This window comes from Cebus imitator, unplaced genomic scaffold, assembly GCF_001604975.1.
Source record: "Cebus imitator isolate Cc_AM_T3 unplaced genomic scaffold, Cebus_imitator-1.0 Scaffold141, whole genome shotgun sequence".
In the NCBI taxonomy this organism is placed as follows: Eukaryota; Metazoa; Chordata; class Mammalia; order Primates; family Cebidae; genus Cebus; species Cebus imitator.
The window spans coordinates 3948200-3969244 of NW_016107456.1; the positions used below are offsets into that span (position 1 = coordinate 3948200).

General features: G+C 49.1%; 1 protein-coding gene and 1 long non-coding RNA gene across 14 annotated transcripts in view; one reads left to right on the forward strand and one right to left on the reverse strand.

Annotated features, from left to right (window-relative positions):
• Nucleotides 1-1475: 1475 nt before the first annotated feature.
• On the reverse strand, nt 1476-13491 carry LOC119473239. The gene is made up of 2 exons (XR_005202438.1): nt 13290-13491; nt 1476-3298 (listed from the first exon to the last, which is right to left on the reverse strand). It is a non-coding gene; the product is annotated as an uncharacterized LOC119473239 (long non-coding RNA).
• A 123-nt stretch (nt 13492-13614) lies between these two features.
• PTPRT (protein tyrosine phosphatase receptor type T) overlaps nt 13615-21045 on the forward strand; it is a 1128992-nt gene continuing 1121561 nt past the window's right edge. For all 13 annotated transcript variants that reach the window (XM_037743358.1, XM_037743363.1, XM_017542238.2 and 10 more), the window contains exon 1: nt 13615-13874. In XM_037743358.1, the coding sequence (XP_037599286.1) occupies nt 13787-13874 (88 nt within the window). In that variant the 5' untranslated portion in view covers nt 13615-13786. The remainder of the gene's footprint in view (nt 13875-21045) is intronic.

The window sequence follows — 21045 nt, forward strand, 5'->3', positions numbered from 1 at the left end:
CATGTCGTCTCATTCTGGGGCTGAGGCTGCTGAAACAGCCGCTATCTACAACATTGCCAATCGCTATGTCAAAAGGAAAGTGAGGATGGCATATTACTGCTTATAAAGCTTCCACCTAGAAGCAACACGGATCATTTATGCTCTTATTTTCTCGGCAAAAGCAAGTCACCTGGTCACACTTAATTCTAAGGAGATAGAAAGGTGTCATCCTACTCTGTCTCTGGAAGGAAAGTTAAGTTAGAGATATTCAGTGAACAGGACTAATGACCATCGACTTATTCCACTGAGAGAATAGTCCTGCTCTAATCCGGAGGTGTCTACTGTTTTTCTGCACCCTTCCCCCTGAGTCTCAGATCAACTCTAGCCTCTCTGCCAACATGGAGAGCACATGACTCAAGTTAAACAAATCATAGTATTTCATTACAATCCTGATTGGTCACATGCCCCCTTGAACCAATGACTGTGGTTGAGTCATTGGTTCAAGGAGGCATGTGAACAATCAGGGTTCTTCAAATTGATACTGGGAGAAAAGCATCCTGTTTTCTCTGAACATGGACTTAGGACGATATGGGCACGCCCTCAGTCGTGCTCTCTGCCATTGGCAAACAGTGCTGGGGGAAGAATGCTGAAGAACTGAGAGAAAGGAGGTAGAGGCAGAGTCCTTGTAAAGGTTGACTGACATCTAGGGCTGGCCACACACTTCCCTTCCCATCTGGGCTAGTCCTGAGGCTCTTTGCCTTCAGATTCATGACTTTCCGTTCCTTGCTCTGCTCTGTAATCAGAGAGGCTGATCCTTGATGCCTGCGTTTCCCGAGACTCTTGTTTCAGCTGGCTTCTGGTGGTTTGGCCAATGGAAGATGCTGACTGGATGCTGGAGACAGGGAAAAAGGTGAAGCAAGGGAACTTCTTCTCCTCTTTCTCTGCATTGGGCAATTTCTCCAGCAGCAGAGGAGGATCCTCCTTGGCCTCAGCTTCCCCTGAACACATCTGTCAGGGTCCAGGTTCCATGCATTCATGTCCTCCTAGGCTTCCAGCACCTGTGTTTCTCCATCTTTGGGCTGGTAGGAGCTTCTTGCGCTCACGTATTTCTGTGTTACCTTCCTCTCCCTTCATGGTCGCTCAGCTCTCTCATCGTCTCTGTGTAGCCAGTTTCCTGCATTAAATCCCCTCTGTTGCAAATACTTGAAGCAGTCTCTGTTTTCCAAGTGAGACCTTGACTGATCACTGTTTGGTTAGGGAAGCCGCTGTGTTTCCTCTTCGGCTCAGGTGAATGGGAGATAGGTCTCTGTTACCTAAAACTGAGAGTCTGGACGAACACAGCAGTCAACAGGAAAATATGTACCTATCACCTCCCAAATACTTACCCGATGCCAGGCATGGTGTTCAGCACTTTGTTTTCATTATGGAATCCATGAGGTAGGAATTATGACGACGATTTTATAGATGAGAAGCAGAGACAGACAGGTAAGTAATTTTCAATCAGGTTTATTTTCTTTAAGCAAAAATTCACTTAGAACCTGCTGCTCCATGAAACAAGCAAGGGATTCCACAGGTTTGTCAAGGCTCAGCGGTGGCAAGACAAGAAAGGAGGTGAGGAATGACAAAAGACAAGTCTATATGCTATTTCGTGGCCTGGCCTAGAATCTGAACACGCTTCTCCCAGGCAGGAGTGTAATGAGTAAAGGGAGCTCCATGTAAATGAGCTTCAGGCATCCCTAGTAACTGTGATTCAAGTCAAGTTCTGCCCACTAATTGCACACACATTTTGCTCAAGGTAGTAAATAGGAATCATTCACGTGTCCTTAGAGACCGTGGCACCATTCAGTATTCATAGCAAATATATCACCGAGCTTCATAAGAGAATCATTTTAAAACAAAGCTTGGTCAGCTGTTTAATAATTTACTGATAGTGACAGCAGGGAGAATATCTAATAACCAGCAAGATTGGCTTTCAAATAGAAAATAAATTCATGTTAGAAGAGAGAGAGGAGGGAAAAAAAGGGAAGTGGGGGGAAGCATGATTAGCAGCGAGGAAATTTTTAACATTTGTCAGTTAAAAATTTTTTAACTGATTTTTTTTTTTTTCGAATCCTAGTAGAGTGGAGAAACCTGATTATTAAGAGGTTGCTTTTCATTTTAAAACATTCATGGGTCTTTAACGCTCTTCTCACGGGAAACAGGAATTAGCCAGAGAGTCTACCTGAAGCAGGGCATTGACCCCCCACCACCCCAACAACGCTGGGCCCTGGGTGGCATCCACCTTGGTTGATTTGGGGGCTTTTGGGGGCCATATGGTCTTTTCTCATATTTCAGCTACTCTTGGGGGAGTGATGTAAGGCCTGACAGACTGAAAAAACAAAGCCCCAAAGAAATAAAATCAACTCAAACTACAACTGTACATTCCTCTGCTCTAGGGAGAACCTGACCCAGAACTTATTACAAGGGATTTGGCTTCTGGGTAAACTGAACCCTGTTTATTCTTGTTTACTGGCAAAGCCCTATTGAAATGTCTTAGAGATGAAGAGAGTTTTGAGATGGAGGGGCTGGAAGTTCACCGCTGATTCTCATATTCCTGGCCCATGATTGGGAGACACAATGACAGGAAGTTTAAAAAATGCAGGAGCTGTCCAGGAGGGAAACAAAACCTAAAACCAGTATTAATCCCGAATCAGCAAACCTCCTTGTGCCTCAGTTTTCTGTCCTGTAAACAGGACTAGTAAGAGAGCTGTAGGGAATGCATGTAACACTTTTCATTTTACACGGCTCAGAAAATGCAAGTTCAAACATTGCAGAGGCGGAAGCAAAACCAGAGTGAAACATCCCCAAGGTTATCAATCCTTAAGCTTCAGCGGCAGACAGTGATGTACAGTGTGTTTATGAAGCCCCCCACCGCATCCCGGCCCTTTACAGCCCTCCCCAGCGCACAGGGCACACTCTGTCCTCAAACCAGTCCCTAAATTTGCCACTCTGGAGACAGGCTTCCAGATAAGCCATGATTTCCGTGTTCCCGGATGGTATTTTCTATGGTTTTACATTCCGAGTTTGTACCCTCGATCCTTCACGTTGATGTCAACAAACTCACTTTCATCTTTCAAGCTTGGAGAAATAATGATCTCTCAACGTTTTACTTGATGTGAGAATGGCTTGAAGAAACGTGTGCAGTCTGGACGGTCATGCCAAGGAACAATCTCAGTGCGTTCTGGAGTCCTCTGCTGTCATCTTGGCTCTGTTTCACGAAGGGGAGAAGGAGATTCTGGGGGCTGAAGTTCACTGCCATCACTTGGGGTGAAATGTATTTCTGTGTTGTATAATAACATGCTTCGTAAACAGATGCTGTTTTCTGAAACGTATGATAACAGTACCAGTCCCGTGGTAGAGAGACACAATTCCAGAAATTTATAAAACTCCAGGAGCTGTTGAGAAGAAAACAAAACTTAAAACCAAATCAATCCTGAATCAGCAAACCTTCTTGTGCCTCAGTTTCTTCTTTTGTAAATGGGGAATAATAAGAGAATTGTGGGGTGGATAATTCACATAGGCTTTTAGCTGCATGCATGGTTCAGAGTAAGTCAAGTTCAAGTTCCACTAGATTAGCGATGGAGTAACTTGCTGGGTGAAAACGTTTTGAGGGTAACATGCTTTGGTACAGAGGAAAGGGAGGTTGTGTAAAAATCACAGGGTTAGGCCGGGCGCGGTGGCTCACGACTGTAATCCCAGCACTTTGGGAGGCCGAGGCAGGTGGATCCTTTGAGGCCAGGAGTTTGAGACCAGCCTGGCCAACATGGCAAAACCCCTTCTCTACTAAAAGTACAAAAACTAGCTGGGTGTCATGGTGCATGCCTATAAGCCCGCCTGCTTGAGAGACTGAGGCATGAAAATCGCTTGAACACGGGAGGTGGAGGTTGCAGTGAGTCAAGATCACATCATGGCACTCCAGCCTGGGTGACAGAGCCAGACCCTGTCTCAACAACAACAAAAATCACAGGGTCTGTCTGGGTATGGGGGTTAGAACGAGTGTCCGATGGAGAGGATGAGGACATAGGGAAGGAGCAAGCCCCAGGTGACTGGTTAAGTCTCTAGACCACTTATTAAAGGGATTTATAAGAGAGTTAGACCAGAACAGCCAGACTGCCCAAGATTATTTGGAGAAGATTCCCCTTCCCCACTCCATTCGGCCTTCGTGGGGTTGTCATTTATGGCTGTCATCCTCAACACAGAGAGGTGGACAAAAAACCTAGGCTGGCCAATTATGGTGACACCCCTTCCCCCTGCCAATATGCCTGGCCATATCCATTCATTCAGGAAATAGAATGTGAACCAAATCACCCAAAAATATCTTTACTGGGTTTTTGGGGATAGTGTGGTGGGGTGTTGCAGAAGGTCTCACTTTATACTGAAGGTGGTAAGCAGTGAGACCTGTGTATGGAGCTGTCATTGGTCAGTTTCTTTGACTACCCACAGAGAGAAGCCTATCTGAAACAGAGACAGAGACAGAGACAGAGACAGAGACAGAGATAGACAGATAGGGAGAGAGAGGAGGCTGATGCCATCATTTGAGTACCTAGATCTAGCTTTGCCTGAAGGTGCTCATGAACTGCTCAGCTAAATAAGCCACTGGGTTCCTCTTTTCACTTAAGCTTGAGTTGGGTGTCTGTCATTCATAAGAAAAAGAGTCTTGCCTAAAATACAAGAAATGTTTGTGTTCCCAGCGCAGTATTCATCCTTTAAACCCTTATAGGTGTCTGAGACATAGAATGGGCAAATGCAGACCTGCATTCCTGAGAATCACCTGGGGTGTCCATTAGAAATGCAAACTTCTAAGCTTCAACCTACAGAGATGCTGATTCAGCTCCATGCATCATTAACAGTTCTGGTGCAGGTGGGGTCCATGGCCTCACACTGAGAAGTAGATCACCTGCCCAGCACACCCTCTTCAGTAACATAGGTCCCATGTGCAGGGATCCCCTAAGGTGAGCAAGGTAGGGGGGCATCTTTAGGAAAGTGTATTAGATTATAAGGGGGTGGGTAGAGCTCTGTGTAGCTGTTCCCCCAAACTTCTTAGATGATTTATATTTCGCCTACCTAGGGGTGGGGAGAACTCTGAGGAGTCTTTGCAATGTTCTTGGTAGAATAACCTGGGGAAGATTTAAAAATACTGTTGCTTGGGGCGTACTCAAATAAATCAGTGGCTGAGGGTGGGGTTCCAGGTGATTCTAATACGCAGTAGGGTTGAGAACCACTGCAGCAGAAATCCAGGAACGATCAGGCTCGGGGGTTTCTCCTGAAGGCCCTCTTGCCAGCCTAAATTTTCTCTGTACAGTATTGCAGGGGTGAACTGTGGTGAGCAGAATTCTGTTACTTACTGTCAGGGCGTGGGCTAGTGGGTGGAAGGTCTGTAGGTGCTTATCAAAATATAAGATACATCAATGAAAACAGAATAACAATGACATGCCATAACACAAAGTAGCAAGCCTAAGCAAATAACATTAATAAGAGAGGGCTATGAAGGAAAACATCATGAAAGTATATTAAGAACCAAGAATTCGGCCGAGTGCGGTGGCTCACACCTGTAATCCCAGCACTTTGGGAGGCTGAGGCGGGTGGATTACCTGAGCTCAGGAGTTTCAGACCAGCCTGGGCAACACGGTGAACACCGAACTCTACTAAAATACAAAAAAATTAGCCAGGTGTGGTGTTGTGCACCTGTAGTCCCAGTTACTTGGGAGGCTGAGGCAGGAGAATTGCTTGAACCTGGGAGGCGGGAGTTGCAGTGAGTCAGCATTGTGCCACTGCACTCCAGTCTGGGTGACAGAGCAAGACTCCATCTCAAAAAACCAAAAAAACAAAAAGAACCAAGAATTCTAATTAAGCCAACTCTGTAAACCAGAAGTCTGAAGAAAGTTTGCAGAAGTTTCTGTGAACATGAAGCGTTCTTTCTGTATCATTTCTGCTTCAAGTCTCTTGGTGCCTTTTCTTTCTCAGAGGTTGGCATCTGCTGTTCCTGGGACTCGGGCCTCATGGAAGAGGCTCAGGACCATGGCAGACAGGCCCTAAAGCCTCTGGGGACTTTACTGTGGTTTCTCCCTGCCGTGGACAGCCCTGTTACTGCTTTGAGCCCCCGGGCCACGTGCTTCTGGCAGTCTGACCAGAGTACAGATTTCACATTGGCCTGGACAGAACCACCCCGTTATGCCCTTTTGTGAGATTCAGTCTGATAAAAAGGACACATTTCCAGGCCCTTCCCTGAAGCATTGGGTTTATCAGTCTAGGGTACGTGGGTTATTAACAAGAGCTCCTGGTGGTTCTCAGGACCAGGCACAGTTGGAAACCACCACCCCATCATCTCATCCTGCACAGCCGACAGCCTTGCTGGGGTCTTGCTAATGAGCTGGTTTCCCCATAGATCTCGATATATGGGTCACTGTCCTTTCTGTTTGATAACAGCTCATGCTGAATGTACATGGCCCTGGCAGGCAAATTTGGCCCTAGTCTTAACCAATATGTATTGAGTGCTTGCTGTATGCCATGCTGGGTTGGCTTTGGAGACATGAGGGTGTGAAGACAGTACTGGCATCCTTCAATGCTGTCACCTGGATGGAGAAGGCAGATCTGCAGATGCCACCACTGAGGAAGGAATTCACTAATTCTTCATCCAGGCCACTGCAGTCCAGCCCACAGACCCTGCCCAGAGCTGAACCTTGAAGGATGAGGGCTTGGATACCTGGATAAAGACAAGGAAGGATCCTGCTTTTGAATTTGGCATTCCAGAGAGAGAGGGAACAACAAAGGCAGAGGCCCAGAGGGAGGTCATGGACAGTTGTGTGTGACTTGGAGTAAAGGGTGTGTGTAAATGGAGTGTGGAAGAAATGAAACGAGAGAACAGAGAGCATTGAACTTAGGTCTCAGCTTCGTGGCTTTGAACTTGAAGACTCTTTCAGACCTCTGAGTACTTGCCTAGGCTGTTTCAGCCTTGGAATACCCCTCTTTTCTTCTCTACTTGGGGGTGGGCTTAGAAAGGCCTTAGAAAGGTGTGGTGGTTACACCTGTAATCCCAGCACTTTGGGATGCCAAGGTGGGTGGATTCCTTGAGGCCAGGAGTTCAAGAGCAGCCTGTGCAACATGGCGAAACCGCATCTCTACTAAAAATGCAAAAATTAGCCAGGCCTGGTGGCGCACATCTGTAATCCCAGCTACTTGGGAGGCTGAGGCACAAGAATTGCTTGAACCTCGGAGATGGAGGTTGCAGAGAGTCGAGATTGCACCACTACACTCCAGTCTGGGTGAAAGAGCGAAACTCCGTTTAAAAAAAAAAAAAGGCAGGCTGGGCCCATGCGGTTGGTTATGGTAAGGATTGTGGACTTCATGCTGAGGGCAATGGGGGCTTTAATGAAGGGCGTTAAGCTGGTGAGTAACAGGTTGTGGAGTGACTGTCTTCTTGAACAACCACTCTGACTGCTGAGTGTGGGGAGGGGTTTGGAGGGACAAGACTTCAGGCAGTAAGGAGCTAAGTCAGAGCTAAGGTCGCTGCAGGGAGATCGGGAGAAGCAGCAGGTTCACAAACCTTCTAGAATCTGAGTTGGGAGTCAGGGACCAGGAGAGAGACTGAAGGTCTTGGGGGAACCTCAGTGCTCCGAAAAGACATGTCCTCAACTCCTGGGCGCCAAGCTGGTGCAGGAATGGTGGCTTTTCTCCTGCTTCATCAGATAAGCCACTTCACTGGAAGCAAGAAATAAAGCCTAGGGCCATATCTCGATCGTGTTTGACGTCCATTATTCCAACCCTGACGCTAACACCACCCTGTCCCCAGTGTGCTTAGGTGACCTCTCAGTATGGGCGGACTGTGGACTCCTTGCGGATGGGGTCACTTTATCCCGACATCCCCACTGCCCAGCAATGAGGCCAGGTGTCAGAAGTGCGAACACCTGTGATGGGTACTTGGCATACATCACTTAGCTTTTTAAAAAAATTACCAGAAACAGCTGTTTGGCAGACGTCACCTGGGTGAGATGCAGTGCTGACATTAAATTCAGGGCATCTCAGACACTGAGGTCTACTTGGCAACAGTCTGGACCACGTGCTGGTATTTTGGCCCGAGGAATACCAGCTGGCCCACCGTGCCATGCCGTTGTCCAGGTGTGTATGACAGTTGGCCTGGAGTCAAGGCTGGGGTGGTCTGGTGAATTTCAGACTTGGAAGTGGGAAGAAAGGAAGGGAAATGGGCCCTTGAGTGGGCCAGCCCTGTACTAGGCGTGTTCACATCCATTAACTCACTTAATTCTCACTCAGCTCAGCGAGGTGGGAATAATCACCCAATTTCACAGATGGGGAAACAGATTTGGAGAGGGAAAGTGACGAGTCTGTGGTCACTTGGGTGGTAAATGGAGATGTGGAGGATGCAGGCAGGTGCGAGGCCTCCTTGGAAGGGGGACGTTATCAAAATGGAGCATGACGGAGAAGAGGAACCAGGTGCTGTGAGCCTGAACATCTATCAGAAGAGGAATCGGAAGGGTTTTAAGAAACTGAGACCCCCTTATCTGGAGCATGCCCAGTCTCCAAACAAAGGTTGCTGCGTCCAGGCTCTTACTTCCCCAGGAGAAAGATTCAACTTTGAAGGGAGGAAATTACAGATCGGCAGTGTCGGTAAAGCAGCAGGGAAATCTTTACAACCACGAGGACCTCAATCTGGAAATGGATTCCATTGTGAAGTCCTGCTTTTGAATGAAGCGATATTATTGGATAATATATCCTTTTTTTTTTAACAGAAAAAAATGGGTGGATCATGAGGTTAAACTTGAAAATACTTACGATTTCTAAGTTGCATTTGGGTTATTTGTATTTGCACATCTTGACAGATAGCATTAATGCATATTAATATTCCTGCCATCAAAACATTACTCAAGCCAGAAGTACTGGCTCTGTAAGCGTCTGCGGTGTGTGCACAGTCGCTCTGCTAATAGAAAGGTTAACTTGTATTTTTGAATTATTGATGGTTGCTTGTTACTAATTTCTTTTTCCTCAGAAAGGAGGAAATTATTAATGAAGAGATCATTGCCAATGTGTCTGACATCTATTAATGGTTTCATCTTGCAACCAGATTAAAAGAGACAGCTGGTCCATGAATTCACGCGTGGAGGCAGCTCCAAATGTGCTGACAGCTCCGTGGGAGGGCGGGGCCCACTGCAGTGGGCCTGAGCTCTGTGCGGCGGCTGGTACAGGGTCCGCCCCTGGTTGGCACGGCCTCCGTGGAAGGGTCGTCAAAGGTTTTGCTGCTGATGGACCAGGCAGCAGATGGGCTATCACTCTCTTGGCATCTTTCCAAACTCTTCTGTTACCCACGGGAGCCCATTCGCACCATCACTGTAGCAGTCACTTGTTGGTTTCCTCCATGAGTGTTTTAGAACAGCGGGTTTCAACTTGAACATGCATCCGAATCACCTGGAAGGCTGGTGAAAGGAGAGCCCAGGCCTCACCGCCAGCGTTTCTGATTCAGCAGGTCTGGGGTGGGACGTGAGAACTTGTATTTCTAATGTGTTCCCAGGTGCAGCTGATGCGATTGGTCCAGAAACCACACTTTGAGAATGAGTTTTAGATCAGTAATTGTCAAATTGTGTTGTAAGAGTTTCTCTAAAGGAAGGGTTGGCAAACTTTTTTCTATAAAGGACAAGACAGTAAATATTTTAAGCTTTTTGGGCCAGATGATCTTCTTACAATCACTCACCTCTGCTGCTATAGGTCAGAGTGGCTGTAGGCAATACGTGAATAAATACATGGATTTGGGTTTCAATAAAATTTATTTATAAAAATAGGCAGTGGTCCAGATTTGGCCCTTGGGTGGAATTTGCTAACCTCTGCTCTAGAGCAGTGCCGTCTAGTAGAACTTTCTGCCAAAAGCAGCGATAGGCAGTATGTAAACAAATAAGCATGGCTGTGACACAATAAAACTTTATTTATAAAAACAGGCAGTGGGCCAGGTATGGCAGAAATTTGGTGACCTATGTTTTAGAGCAGCACTAATAGAATTCTCTGCAATGTTGGAAATGTTCTGTATCTGCATTGTCTGATACAGTAGCCACTGGCCACCTGCGGCTGAGTATTGAAATGTGGTGTGGCCAACCACTGAAATTCTAAATTTTAAATTTAAATGGCTAGTGGCCATCAATGCTACAGCAAGAAGACAGAGGCTCCAGTGGAGCAGCCACCCCCATCGCAGGAAGTGACCCTTTCCACCTTCCTATGTGGAGTCTTTGCCTTTCTTGAGCCTCAGGGTCCTCATGTGTACGATGGAGATCAAACAATAGTGACATCACTGGATGTTTCTCATTGGACTTTGATACTTTAACACAGAATACACTCTACTAGATATGTGGTTGGGAAATCTCATTAGTAAGACACGTGGCCCCAGCAGGTGTCTTCCTCCTCGTGCTCTGGTCTCTACTGGAGGGCTGACCACTGGGGGCGAGGCAGGGCTGGGGAGATGGGGACCAGCTCTGGGTCTTTACTCTGCCAGATTGTAAGCTCCATGACGGCAATGACCGCTGCTGTTGTTTAGGCTGCAAACCCACAGCCCTGAGATCCCTGACACACACATCAAAAGGCCAGCACACCTGTTGAAAGGATGCCTCAAGTTTCAGGTTTCCTCTGAAACTGTGCTAGACATAGAGATCTGTAGTCGAAATGTCTGCACACTCGTCTTGGTCCCTGCCAGAGCTGAAAGGGAAGCCACTGGGCAGATATGGAAACTGACACGCAGAGAGGTCTTGCCAAAGGTTTCATGGGGTTAAGGGCAGAGTGACTCTGAAGAGGCCTGCTAGCTGAGCATAACTAAAAGGGTTTGTAGGGCAGAATGCCATCTCTCACAAAGCTCACCCTGCCTCCTTCCTTCATTGCTGATGCGATGCTGAGCCCAGCCCCGAGCCAAGCACATCTGTGGTCATGTCCTAGCTCCCTGGGCTGATGGGGTCAGATGGGAGAGAGGGCTCCCTGTGTGGGAGGATGGGAGACGATGCTGTAACTTTCCATGAGTTCCCTCCCCTGAGAAGCCAGCTAGCTGGAAGCCTTGTGTAAGGCGGCTTTGTCCGTGTACCAGCCCTCTCTCTCCACCCCAAGCCCGCATCTCCTAGCAGCCCTGTGGTAAGCGTCCAGGTCCCCTTTAGGAACCCAAGTCTTGCAGAACAGATGAAGAGGAGACAACATCCCCACAATGTAAAAAGCACCATGCCAGTGGCCCGCGCTGGGGAACACGCCTTGAGCAGGAAGGGCCCGCCGGCCAAAGTTCCAAAGAGAAGCCCTAAGGACCAGTGTAGTTTCCTGGGGAGAGGGTGCAGTGCAGGGCTTCCAGGCAGAGGGACTGGCCCGTGCAAAAGCGTGGCAGTGTGACGGGTGCCAGAGCCCTGCTGGGCAGCAGGTGGCAGCACGTGCTACTGAAGGAAAGAACGGGCAGTTTCTAGGCGTGGAGGGAGGTTCAGAAAGCACAGAGGGTCACAGTTCATAACCACGGTGCACCTGGGCAGGTAAGTCCTGGTGCCGGGATCAGTTCCCACTCCACCAGCTCAGTGACTACTGAAATGTTTTTTTTTTTTTTTTTTTTTTCCTTGGGGCCGCATGAACTCCATTCAGACCTGGGGGATTTGCCTGCAGTGATATCGCATCCCTAAGGCAGGGTGCGAAGGTTGGGGGGGGCTGCTGAAGGGTGTGTGCTCTGAAGATGCTGTGAGAACTGCTATTTTATAGTTTTCCAGAAAGCTTGAGAGAGGGGATGAATTGGCAGGAGTCCAAGGAAGTCGGGACACGTTACAAGTGTGGCAGCAAGCTCTTTAGTGGCTTAGAAATCTCCTTCCCACCTGGGCCAGCCCCTGGGGTCAGCCATGACTGGAGTCCCAGAGGGGGCGGTCTTGGGTCAGAGCTCTCCTCCAAGGCAGGGTTAGATTGAGTGAGCGATGGAGCCAACAGCTGACCGCTCAGCTCTGAGCAGAAGGGATGTTTCCATTCCAACTGTCCCAAAGGCTGTGCATTGTGGTGTCCCCAGAGAACAGCACAGAGTGAGGCACACAATTTAAGTACGACATATTGGTAGAATTCTTAATATCCAAGGCAGCTTGTAAAAGGATCAACTCCCAGGCCACCCCCCACTCTCCCCAGCAGGAGTCTGGGAAGGGGACTTGGAGAAACCTTCCTGGTAGTTGGTCCAACAGGCTAGTCCAAGCACTTCACCTTTTGAAAGTGGTCATGGTCATGGTGGTGATGGTGGGAAGTGGTCCGGAGAGGGGTGGAAGAATTTCCCTGGGATTGCAAGCGTGGGGTAGGAGGAGTAATTGGGTTTCCATTTAAGGGAACTGTCCCACTCCACCTAGTGGGGCCTGGGGACTGACAGAGTGAGGCCCTGTGTTCTTTGCCATGACAACTTGGGTCCAGAGCCTGGGGCTCCCCACTTTTGGAACCCTGACCATGCTTGATTTTCACAATTCCCCTACAGTCTGCCCAATCCAGTCCCTGGAACCCCAACAAGGATGGGGGTAGGGGGCCGTGCTGACACAGGAGGGAGGGCTTTGGCCAGGGAGCAAAGTGTTCACAAAGTGTGAATCCCTTAAGCATTTTTGGATGTCCTCGCCCTTGGCTTTTACATCTCGGACACCCAGCCGAGACTCAGGTGCCAGCTGCCTCTCAGGACAGCAGAGAGCCAGGCTGTGGGCTTCGGACTGAGAGGGACAGCTCTAACTCTGATCTATGGTTTTAGGCTTTCAGCACCAACCAGGTCTTTGTTAAGACCTAGAAGAAAAGGGAAAAAGCTACGTGGTTCTGTCTCCCTAGAAAAGGAAAGGGAAGGCTGCCAGAGAAAAATTGTGGGGGCTGGGGAGATGCCTCATGCCCCGTCTGCGCCCCCTCCCGCGTGGTGGTGGGGACAAGGAAAAGATGTGGGTGAACAAGGTGGGGTGGGCGGCTAATTGAGGGGGGCAGCGATTGTGGTGCGGTCCTCGAAGCGCCCATAAGAGTGTGACTGGTTGTGTATGTGTGTGTGTGTGTGTGTGTGTGTGTGTGTGTGTCTGCGCGCGCGCGCGCGGTCTTAGATGAAATTCTCATCTCAGGGTGTGCCAGAGACCCCGGCCAGCAGCCGCCTGCCCCAGCTTCGGGCAGATGCCCCTCCCCCTTTCGCAATTCACTTGGCCTCTCATCTAGAGTTGAGAGGGCTGCTCCTTCCCTCCCTCCTCTCGCCACCGAACCCCCATTCACCTGTTCCCCACCCGGAGTTCAAACGGCTGCTCCCGCTCCCTCTCCCCGCACCGCCCCCGTACCTGCGCCCCCACAGGGCAGACGGTGCTTGGCTGAGCGGCGCGGCGCGGGGCGGAGGCGAGGACCCTGCCGGTGGTGCGGGTGCGGGGGTGATGTGTGGACGCGCGTGACTGTGCCCGCGGCCCGAGCCAGTCGGCCTCGGAGAGGGTGCGCGGGGGAGCCCGTGTGCCAGCCGCGGGCGTGTGCCAGGCGCGGGCGTGCGCGCGAGGGTGTGTGCACGGCCGAGGCGGAGCGCCCGGGCGGGCGGCGGCGGCGGCGGCGGCGTTAGGACTCGGGGGACACCGCCCTCCGCCCCCCGCGTCCCGCCCCCGCCCAGCCTCCCGCCTCAGTTCGCGCCGCGCCTCGGCTCGGAGCGAAGCGGCGCCGGCTCCGGGAGCCCGAACGGAGCCAGCCGCGCGCACAGCCAGCAGCCGCGCCGGCGATGCAGGGCCGCCCCGCTCCCGCCCCAGTTCCGGCCCCGGCCCCCGCGGGAAGGGGCTGAGCCGCCCCCGCCGCCCGGATGGCGAGCCTCGCCGCGCTCGCCCTTAGCCTGCTCCTGCGGCTGCAGCTGCCGCCGCTGCCCGGCGCCGGGGCTCAGAGTGCCGCAGGTGAGTGCGCCCGCCCGGCTCCCCTGGGCTCCCCGCTCCTTCCCGGATGCACGCGGGGCCCCCAGCCGCGGGGACCCTCGAGGAGAAAGTTGTGCGGGCTCGCGGGAGCGCGGGGCCCCATGGCCGGAGCCCGGGTCTCAGCCTGCAGGCGCAGGAGGCCGCGTCCCGGCGCGCCCCGGCCAGCAAGCCCGGCTTCTCGCGTCCCTCGGCGGCCCGCGTTTGGCGAAGTTCTCCGCTTCACTTTCCTGTCGCCCCCCTGGGGCGGGAGTAACTTTCCGCGGTTGTTGCGAATATTTCCACTTGCTGCCTCCCACTTGTCGGAATCTGCCACTTGAGTGTTTGGGGCGGCGGGACGAGGAGTGGCGCGGACGCCCAGGGTGGAGCGTTGTCTCCCGGGCAGCTCCTCGGGCAGCGCGCGCTTTTAGTGGGGAGGACAGGTCCCCCAGCAGGCCGAGGCTGCCGGGGCGGTGGCTTTTCTTCTCTCCTCGGAGATACTGGAAGCTCGACAGGGGCTCCGAACGCGTCGCTCCCCTAAGCAAGCGGCCGAAGGCGCCGGTGGGGATGTGTGCGCGGATGACGGAGCCGCAATACCTCCGCCCTACCCGTTAGCTTTTCTCCGGGGTAGCTGGGCGCCCTTGTTGTTGAGGCCCTTGGAGGGGAGTGGATTTGACCCGTGAGCGCACCTGCTCCTGAAAAGTTCAGGAGACTCCTATTTGGGTTTGGCCGCGGGAAGGGGGTGAGCAGAGATAGTTCCCCAGAATAGGGGAGCGAGGGGTGCCCTGACGGGCTCCTAAAGGCACGCTGGCGTGTGCTGGAGAGCATCGCGGTCCAGGGTCTCCACATCACCAAGCCCCTCTTCGGGCAGTTTCCAGCCCCAGCCCCCCAAGAGTAGCGGCGGACGGAAGGAGAGAGGGAGGGAGTGCTGCAGGTGTACTTCAACGTTCAAAATCACCTTGAAGTTTCTTAGCACCGATTGCTTTTGGTGTAACCACGGCCAGGTGGCTGGGATCGCGGGGATAGGCTGAGATCAGCCCGTGGGACGCAGGAACAGGCTCGTTTTGGCTCGCTCAGCAACAGCTGTGCCCTTTTACTATTTCACCGAAAGAAGGAAAGAAAGAGCAAAAGAACGAACCTGTGGGGAAGTAGAACGTCTTTGCACAGGCTGCGTCTGAGGCTAAGAGCCGCTGGAGGGACATTCCGTTGGAAATGCGTTAGAGCCTTCCTTGCTTGGTACTGAAATGGAAACGGAATAGGCGACTTTTGCGAAGGAATAGCCTGTTTCTCTGGCTGGGGAAGTTGTTGGGTGACGAAGACACTCCTTTTGAGGTGTGTGAAGCTGAAAGGTTGGATTGGCAAGTGAGAGAAGAGGGACAGCCACGGCACCATTCTAAAGATGGTGCACAATTCTTGTTTTCCTCATTTTGGGGTGTGCTTTAGGTGTGCTAGGGAGGGAGGGGTGCTAGGGAGGATGCCCGGGGCACTCCTGGGGACCCAGGCATGACTCATGACTCGGATTTTATATCCTCTAAGACATGACCGGCCAACCGCACATTAATACCACTCACGTTCTCGCGGCAGAAACAGGATCAAAAATATTCCATCACGGGTCTCATACCGTTCTTGGGTAGCAAGCGGTAAAACCCGTACCGGCTCGGGAAGCTGTCCAGTGCTGAACGCCGCCCGTTCCGGATGCTCCCGCCAGGTGGCGCTCGCCCACAACTATTAAAATGCAAATCTGGTTGCTTTCACATCAGGAATAGAACTTTTCAATTTTTAAATGAGTAATGTGTTTATTCAGCAGCCTTTTGTTAAAACACTTAGAGAAGTGTGAGGAGCGAGCACCTTTTCTTTGTTTGCTCTTCAGAACGCAGGAGAAAGAAAATCCTGGAATACGGTTTGGGAAGAAATCTGTTAAGGCACTGTGTATTTCTTTTGGGTCTACCTGGGCAGAGTGGCTTCTGCAAACCCACTACATAGCATATATTTAGCAGGTGGCTGCCTTTGTGCCAGGGGCCCCTTCAGCGAATGGGATTAGCTTGTATTGGAGATTTGGTGCATTCTAAGCCTTATGCATTTGTAGAAATGGGGATTTTCTGTATATGTCTGTACTCTCCTCTCCAGTTTAACAGCAACTAGACCATCTAAATTGGATTAATTTTTTTCCGGGGTTTCTCATGAACGTCTGTATTTGTCAAAACAATACTGTAAACGTTGACTTAAAAAATGGACCTATTTTATTCCTAAATTCAGAAATTCTTCGAATTTCAATTCTAGTGTAAATATGACAGTAACTAGATTTCCTTTAAAGTATTTTATTTAAAACTTTTGGCGAGTTCGGATAAATACATTTTAAAACTAAGTAATGTGCTCTCCATGTTCTTTTGATCTGAAAATTCCCAATCTTGAAAGCAATTTCAGTTTGTAAGCTTACATCCATGATATAGTTGTGCTAATGTGTTTTGCTGTAACATGCTGGTCACAGTGCCCAAAAGTCAGGGGCAAAAGCTTGTCATCAAAAGGCAATTTCCTTTTTCCTTACTCTAAGGCATATTTCTTGAGCCATGACAGTTTTTGTAAGGAGTGATAGCAAAAAACAAACAAAAAACATTTTAAAACAGCCTTGTAACAATGTGGCAAAATACGATTTAGGATGGGGGAAGAGAGAGACAGTTAAATGAATAAAGGGATAATTAGTTCATTTACTAGTGGGTTTAAGAATCCGTATATTGAGGGCAAAAATGGATCTTATAGGGGACGAACTTGCAATTGCAATTGTTATCAATGTAGTCATTTAACTCGATAATCACTGCCAGATACCTCTGGGGAACTGTTAGCAGTACAGTCGAATTTTACTTTCTCTCATGGATTGCTTGATTTGTTTCCTAATAAAAGAACAATTAATGTGCAAACCTGGCTTACATTCTTTTCCAGCAACAATCACAAACACATAGTAAGAGCAGACCATCTTCCTGGGTTACAACCCACTCTCTTTCTACTCTATGTAATTTCTTCTTGCTTTTCCTCAGCACAGCTTGGGCAGGTGCCAGGCTGCCAGCTGAGACAGTGTTCCGTGTAGTAGTGTAGCTGTCACCTTTCATAGCCATGATCAGAGGACATTACAGCGTCACTCTTTCAAGCATGGGATACTCCCATGACTCCGTGACAGTGTGTTGCTGTGGAAACAAGAGCAGTGCTGTGTAGGTGGTGGTCCTTGATAAATATTTATTGATGATGGTGAAGAGATGGTGGCGTCTCATGGCAGCCATACTGGGGAAGGGGCAGGGGAGTTTAACTCAGGAGGCAGCGTGGTTTAGAGAAAAGAGTATGAGCTTTGGCCTCTGAAGTCTTCAGTTTGAATCCCGCCTCTGCTTCTTTCCAGCTATACTAGCTTGGGCAAGTCACTTGCGTTCTCACATCCCAAGCTTCTCATTTGTAAAGCGAGGATAATTAAAGCTGTCTCGCTGGACTTTGTGGAGACCAAATAAGATGCCATTTGCAGAGTGAATGGAAGACCGTCTGGTACATAATAGGTACTTCGTCCCATGAGAAGTCTTGTCTGTTACTTCAGCACAGGTGCATGTACACAGGCGGGGGTGGGGGTGGGGCATCAGTCTTATGCTAAGTAGTGAACTGACCATGAAATGGCTGGATTTCGGTGATGATTTTGTCTCACTCCGTCACCCAGGCTGGAGTGCAGTGGTGCAATCTCAGCTCACCGCAACCTCTGCCTCCTGGGTTCAAGCGATTCTCCTGCCTCAGCCTCCCAAGTAGCTGAGATTAAAAGTGTGTGCCACCATGCCCAGCTAATTTTTGTATATTTAATAAAGACAGGATTTCACCATGTTGGTCAGGCTGGTCTTGAATTCCTGACCTCAGGTGATCTGCCGCCTCGGCCTCCCAAACTGTTGAGATTACAGGCATGAGCCACTGTGCCCACCCAGTTTTCTTCCTTTTCTTCTTTTTAGGGGCTTGATTCCCTGCAACTGTTTTTACAAAGAGATTGCCAATGAAATTTGCCAACAGATATCACTAGTAAATCTGGCCATTCAAGGATTTAAATAGGGAATGCTTACTTTTAAGCCTATTTTACCCTCTGACTTAGAACTGTTGATAAAACACAAACGGTTACGTATTGCAGAAGGACATGGTATTTGGATGTATTCTGTTTCCCTTCCTGCACCTTCCGTGTCCAGCCTTCCTTGCTTTTGGGCTCTCTCCTGTACTGTTCCCTAAGCTAGAAATCAAGTACACAGCACTCTGGGGCTGTGGGGGAAAAGATACTTTGTGCCCTCGATAAACAAGCAAAGAATAAAACAAATCGAGGGTCACGGCATTCCAATAAACAAAAAGCTGTGAGATCATTGAGAGGAAACCATGTCTGACAAGTATAATAGCATTTGCAAAGACATTGCAGAATTGAGTCCAGAAGGCAATACTACGTAGATATTAGGAAGCTGTTAGAGTGTCTCATGAAATCTTACAGAATGGATTCAGATTAGTATGGAGTAGAAGAAAGCCACGTATTTTCAATAGATTAACAACAATCAGATGCAGCCACAGGGACAGGGATTCATCAACAGTGTGTGTCCAGGTGGTTTAGGGTGACCGGTTGGGATCGTGGGTTTCAGCATTTGATATGGTCCTGCTGGACACTTGTATTTGCCTGTGAGAGGCAGAAATGAGCACAATAATGGCATTTATTTATTACCTGTTGGTAAGAGTTGCAGGTACTAAAGAGGATGCAGAGGGACCCAGTGAGGATTCTAGATATAGTTTCCAAAGGGACCTACCAGAAGTCAACCTTGAAAAATGGGAATTGATGTATCAATAAAGCGGAACAGGGAAAAAGTGAGGTGTCAGTGAGGTGTGGTCATCATTAGGGCTTGCGTTATCCCCAGTGCGAGCATTATTTCAGATTTCAGTTTGTCCTTCCTAGCTATATCCACAAGGAAGGGCTGTGCAAAGCCCCGTCGGAGCCACCTTCAGACTGGTAAGTCACCTGGAAATGGAAGCAGACCCACAGCCACGCAGACTTCATTTTTCTCATGCTGAAGCCAGGCTGCTGAAGTACATCTGATACACAAACACGTCCCCTGGAGCATAAGTGGAAGAGACGCAAAGTCTCACATTTCTTGACTATTCAGCTTACATTTTTTGTTTGATGCTACAGAGGAATCAAAAATGGTGGAGCCACTTTGGTAAACAGCTTGGCAGTTTCTTTAAAAAGTTCAACAGACACTCCCTATAAAATCCAGCAATTCCACTTCTAGGAATCTACTCAACAGATGTCCGCAGAAAGACATGAATGTGAATGTTTGTAGCAGCATTATTCATGGAAGCCGAAACCTGAAAACAATCCAGATGTCCATCAGCCGGCGAATCCATCCGAGGGAACACGACCAGGAATAAAAAGGAGCGATCTGCTGATACAGGCTGCGCCCTGGATGGGCTTCGAGAATGTTACGCTAAGCAAAAGAAGCTGGATGTCAGAGACTGCATGTTTTACGAGATGCACAGATAAGGCAGATCTACGGAGACAGAGAGCAGACCAGTGGTTGCCTAGGGCTGGGCGTGGAGCAGGGGTTTACAGGAAGCGGGCCTGAGAAAACAGTTTGTGTGCTGCTCTTAAGAGATGTTTACAGGCTGGGCGCAGTGGCTCACACCTGTAATCCCAGCACTTTGGGAGGCTGAGGTGGGCAGATCACGAGGTCAAGAGATTGAGACCATCCCAACATGGTGAAATCTCATCTCTACTAAAAATAAAAAAAAATAAAAAAAATGAGCTGGGTGTGGTGGTGCATGCCTGTAGTCCCAGCTACTCGGGAGGCTGAGGCACGGGAATCGCTTGAACCCGGGAGGCGGAGGTTGCAGTGAGCCACACGGCACTCCAGCCTGGGGACAGAGCAAGCGAGACTCCATCTCAAAACAACAGCAGCAGCAACAAAAAGAGAGATGTTTGCAAACTCTGACTTTCTTGACTTGAAAACTGGAAGGTGGTGATGGTTGTATAACTCTACATTTGCTAAAAGGTATAAAATTGTACCCTGACGATGGATGAAATTTTATGGGCTAAAGCTATTAAAACTTTCGTTTGACTTACATGTAAATCCCAGCTCCCTAATGCACTTGTCATGTGGCCTTGATAACTTACTTCAGTGCTCTGAATCTTTATTTCTGCATCTGTAAAATGGGACTACCAATGCCTCATTGCTGGAAGAGCTGGAGATAATTCTTGTAAATTGTCAAGCCTGGTCTCCGGCACAAAACAGGCACCGAGAAAGTGGCATTGCTATGATGTATCTCTTGCTAGTTTCCAAAATAGTTTGTTGTATTAGCAATTTGCAAAACATTATCTCTCGCCTTTTTAAAGGCTCTTTAGACTGTGAATTAAATCTGTGAAGTAGCATTTTTTTCCTCCTCATTGATTTGGCCAAAATTCAAAAGTTTAAGACTATCAAGACTTGACAAGAATCTGAGCAATTAGGTAGCTTTGTTCGTTGTTGAGTAGTGAAAATTGGAACAGCCTTTCTGAGTGCCAATTTGGCAATATCTATTAAAATTAAAGACAGGAATAACTTTTACCCTGAGTATTTTGGTAGGATATGGATTGGTGGGGGAGAGAATAAATCATTCATTCATTTATTTTCTCATTGAGCTAAGGATGTAGAAATTTAACAGAAGAGTAACAGCGCCTTGGATCAGGAGCAGATACAATTTATTTTTTTCACCATTGGTTTCCTACCAGGATGAACAGAGAAGACAACTCTGCACCAGTTCTGTCTCTGCGATTGTAGGGGCTTCCATCAACATCCAGGAAGAACTTCACACTAGTAGTTCAAGTGCTGCTCTTCAAAGATGTTCGCAAACCTTGGCAGTATGAGTGGTGGCTCATGCCTGTAATCCCAGCACTTTGGGAGGCCGAGGTGGGTGGATCACTTGAGTCCAGGAGTTCAAGACCAGCCTGGCCAACATGGTGAAACCAACTCTACTAAAAATACAAAAAATTAGCTGGGTGTGGTGGCACATGCCTGTAAACCCAGCTACTCGGTGGCTGAGGCTCGAGAATCACTTGAACCCAGGAGGCGGAGGTTGAAGTGAGTTGAGATTGTGCCACTGTACTCCTGTCTGGGCGACAGAGCAAGAGTCTGTCTCAAAAAAAAAAGGTTTACTG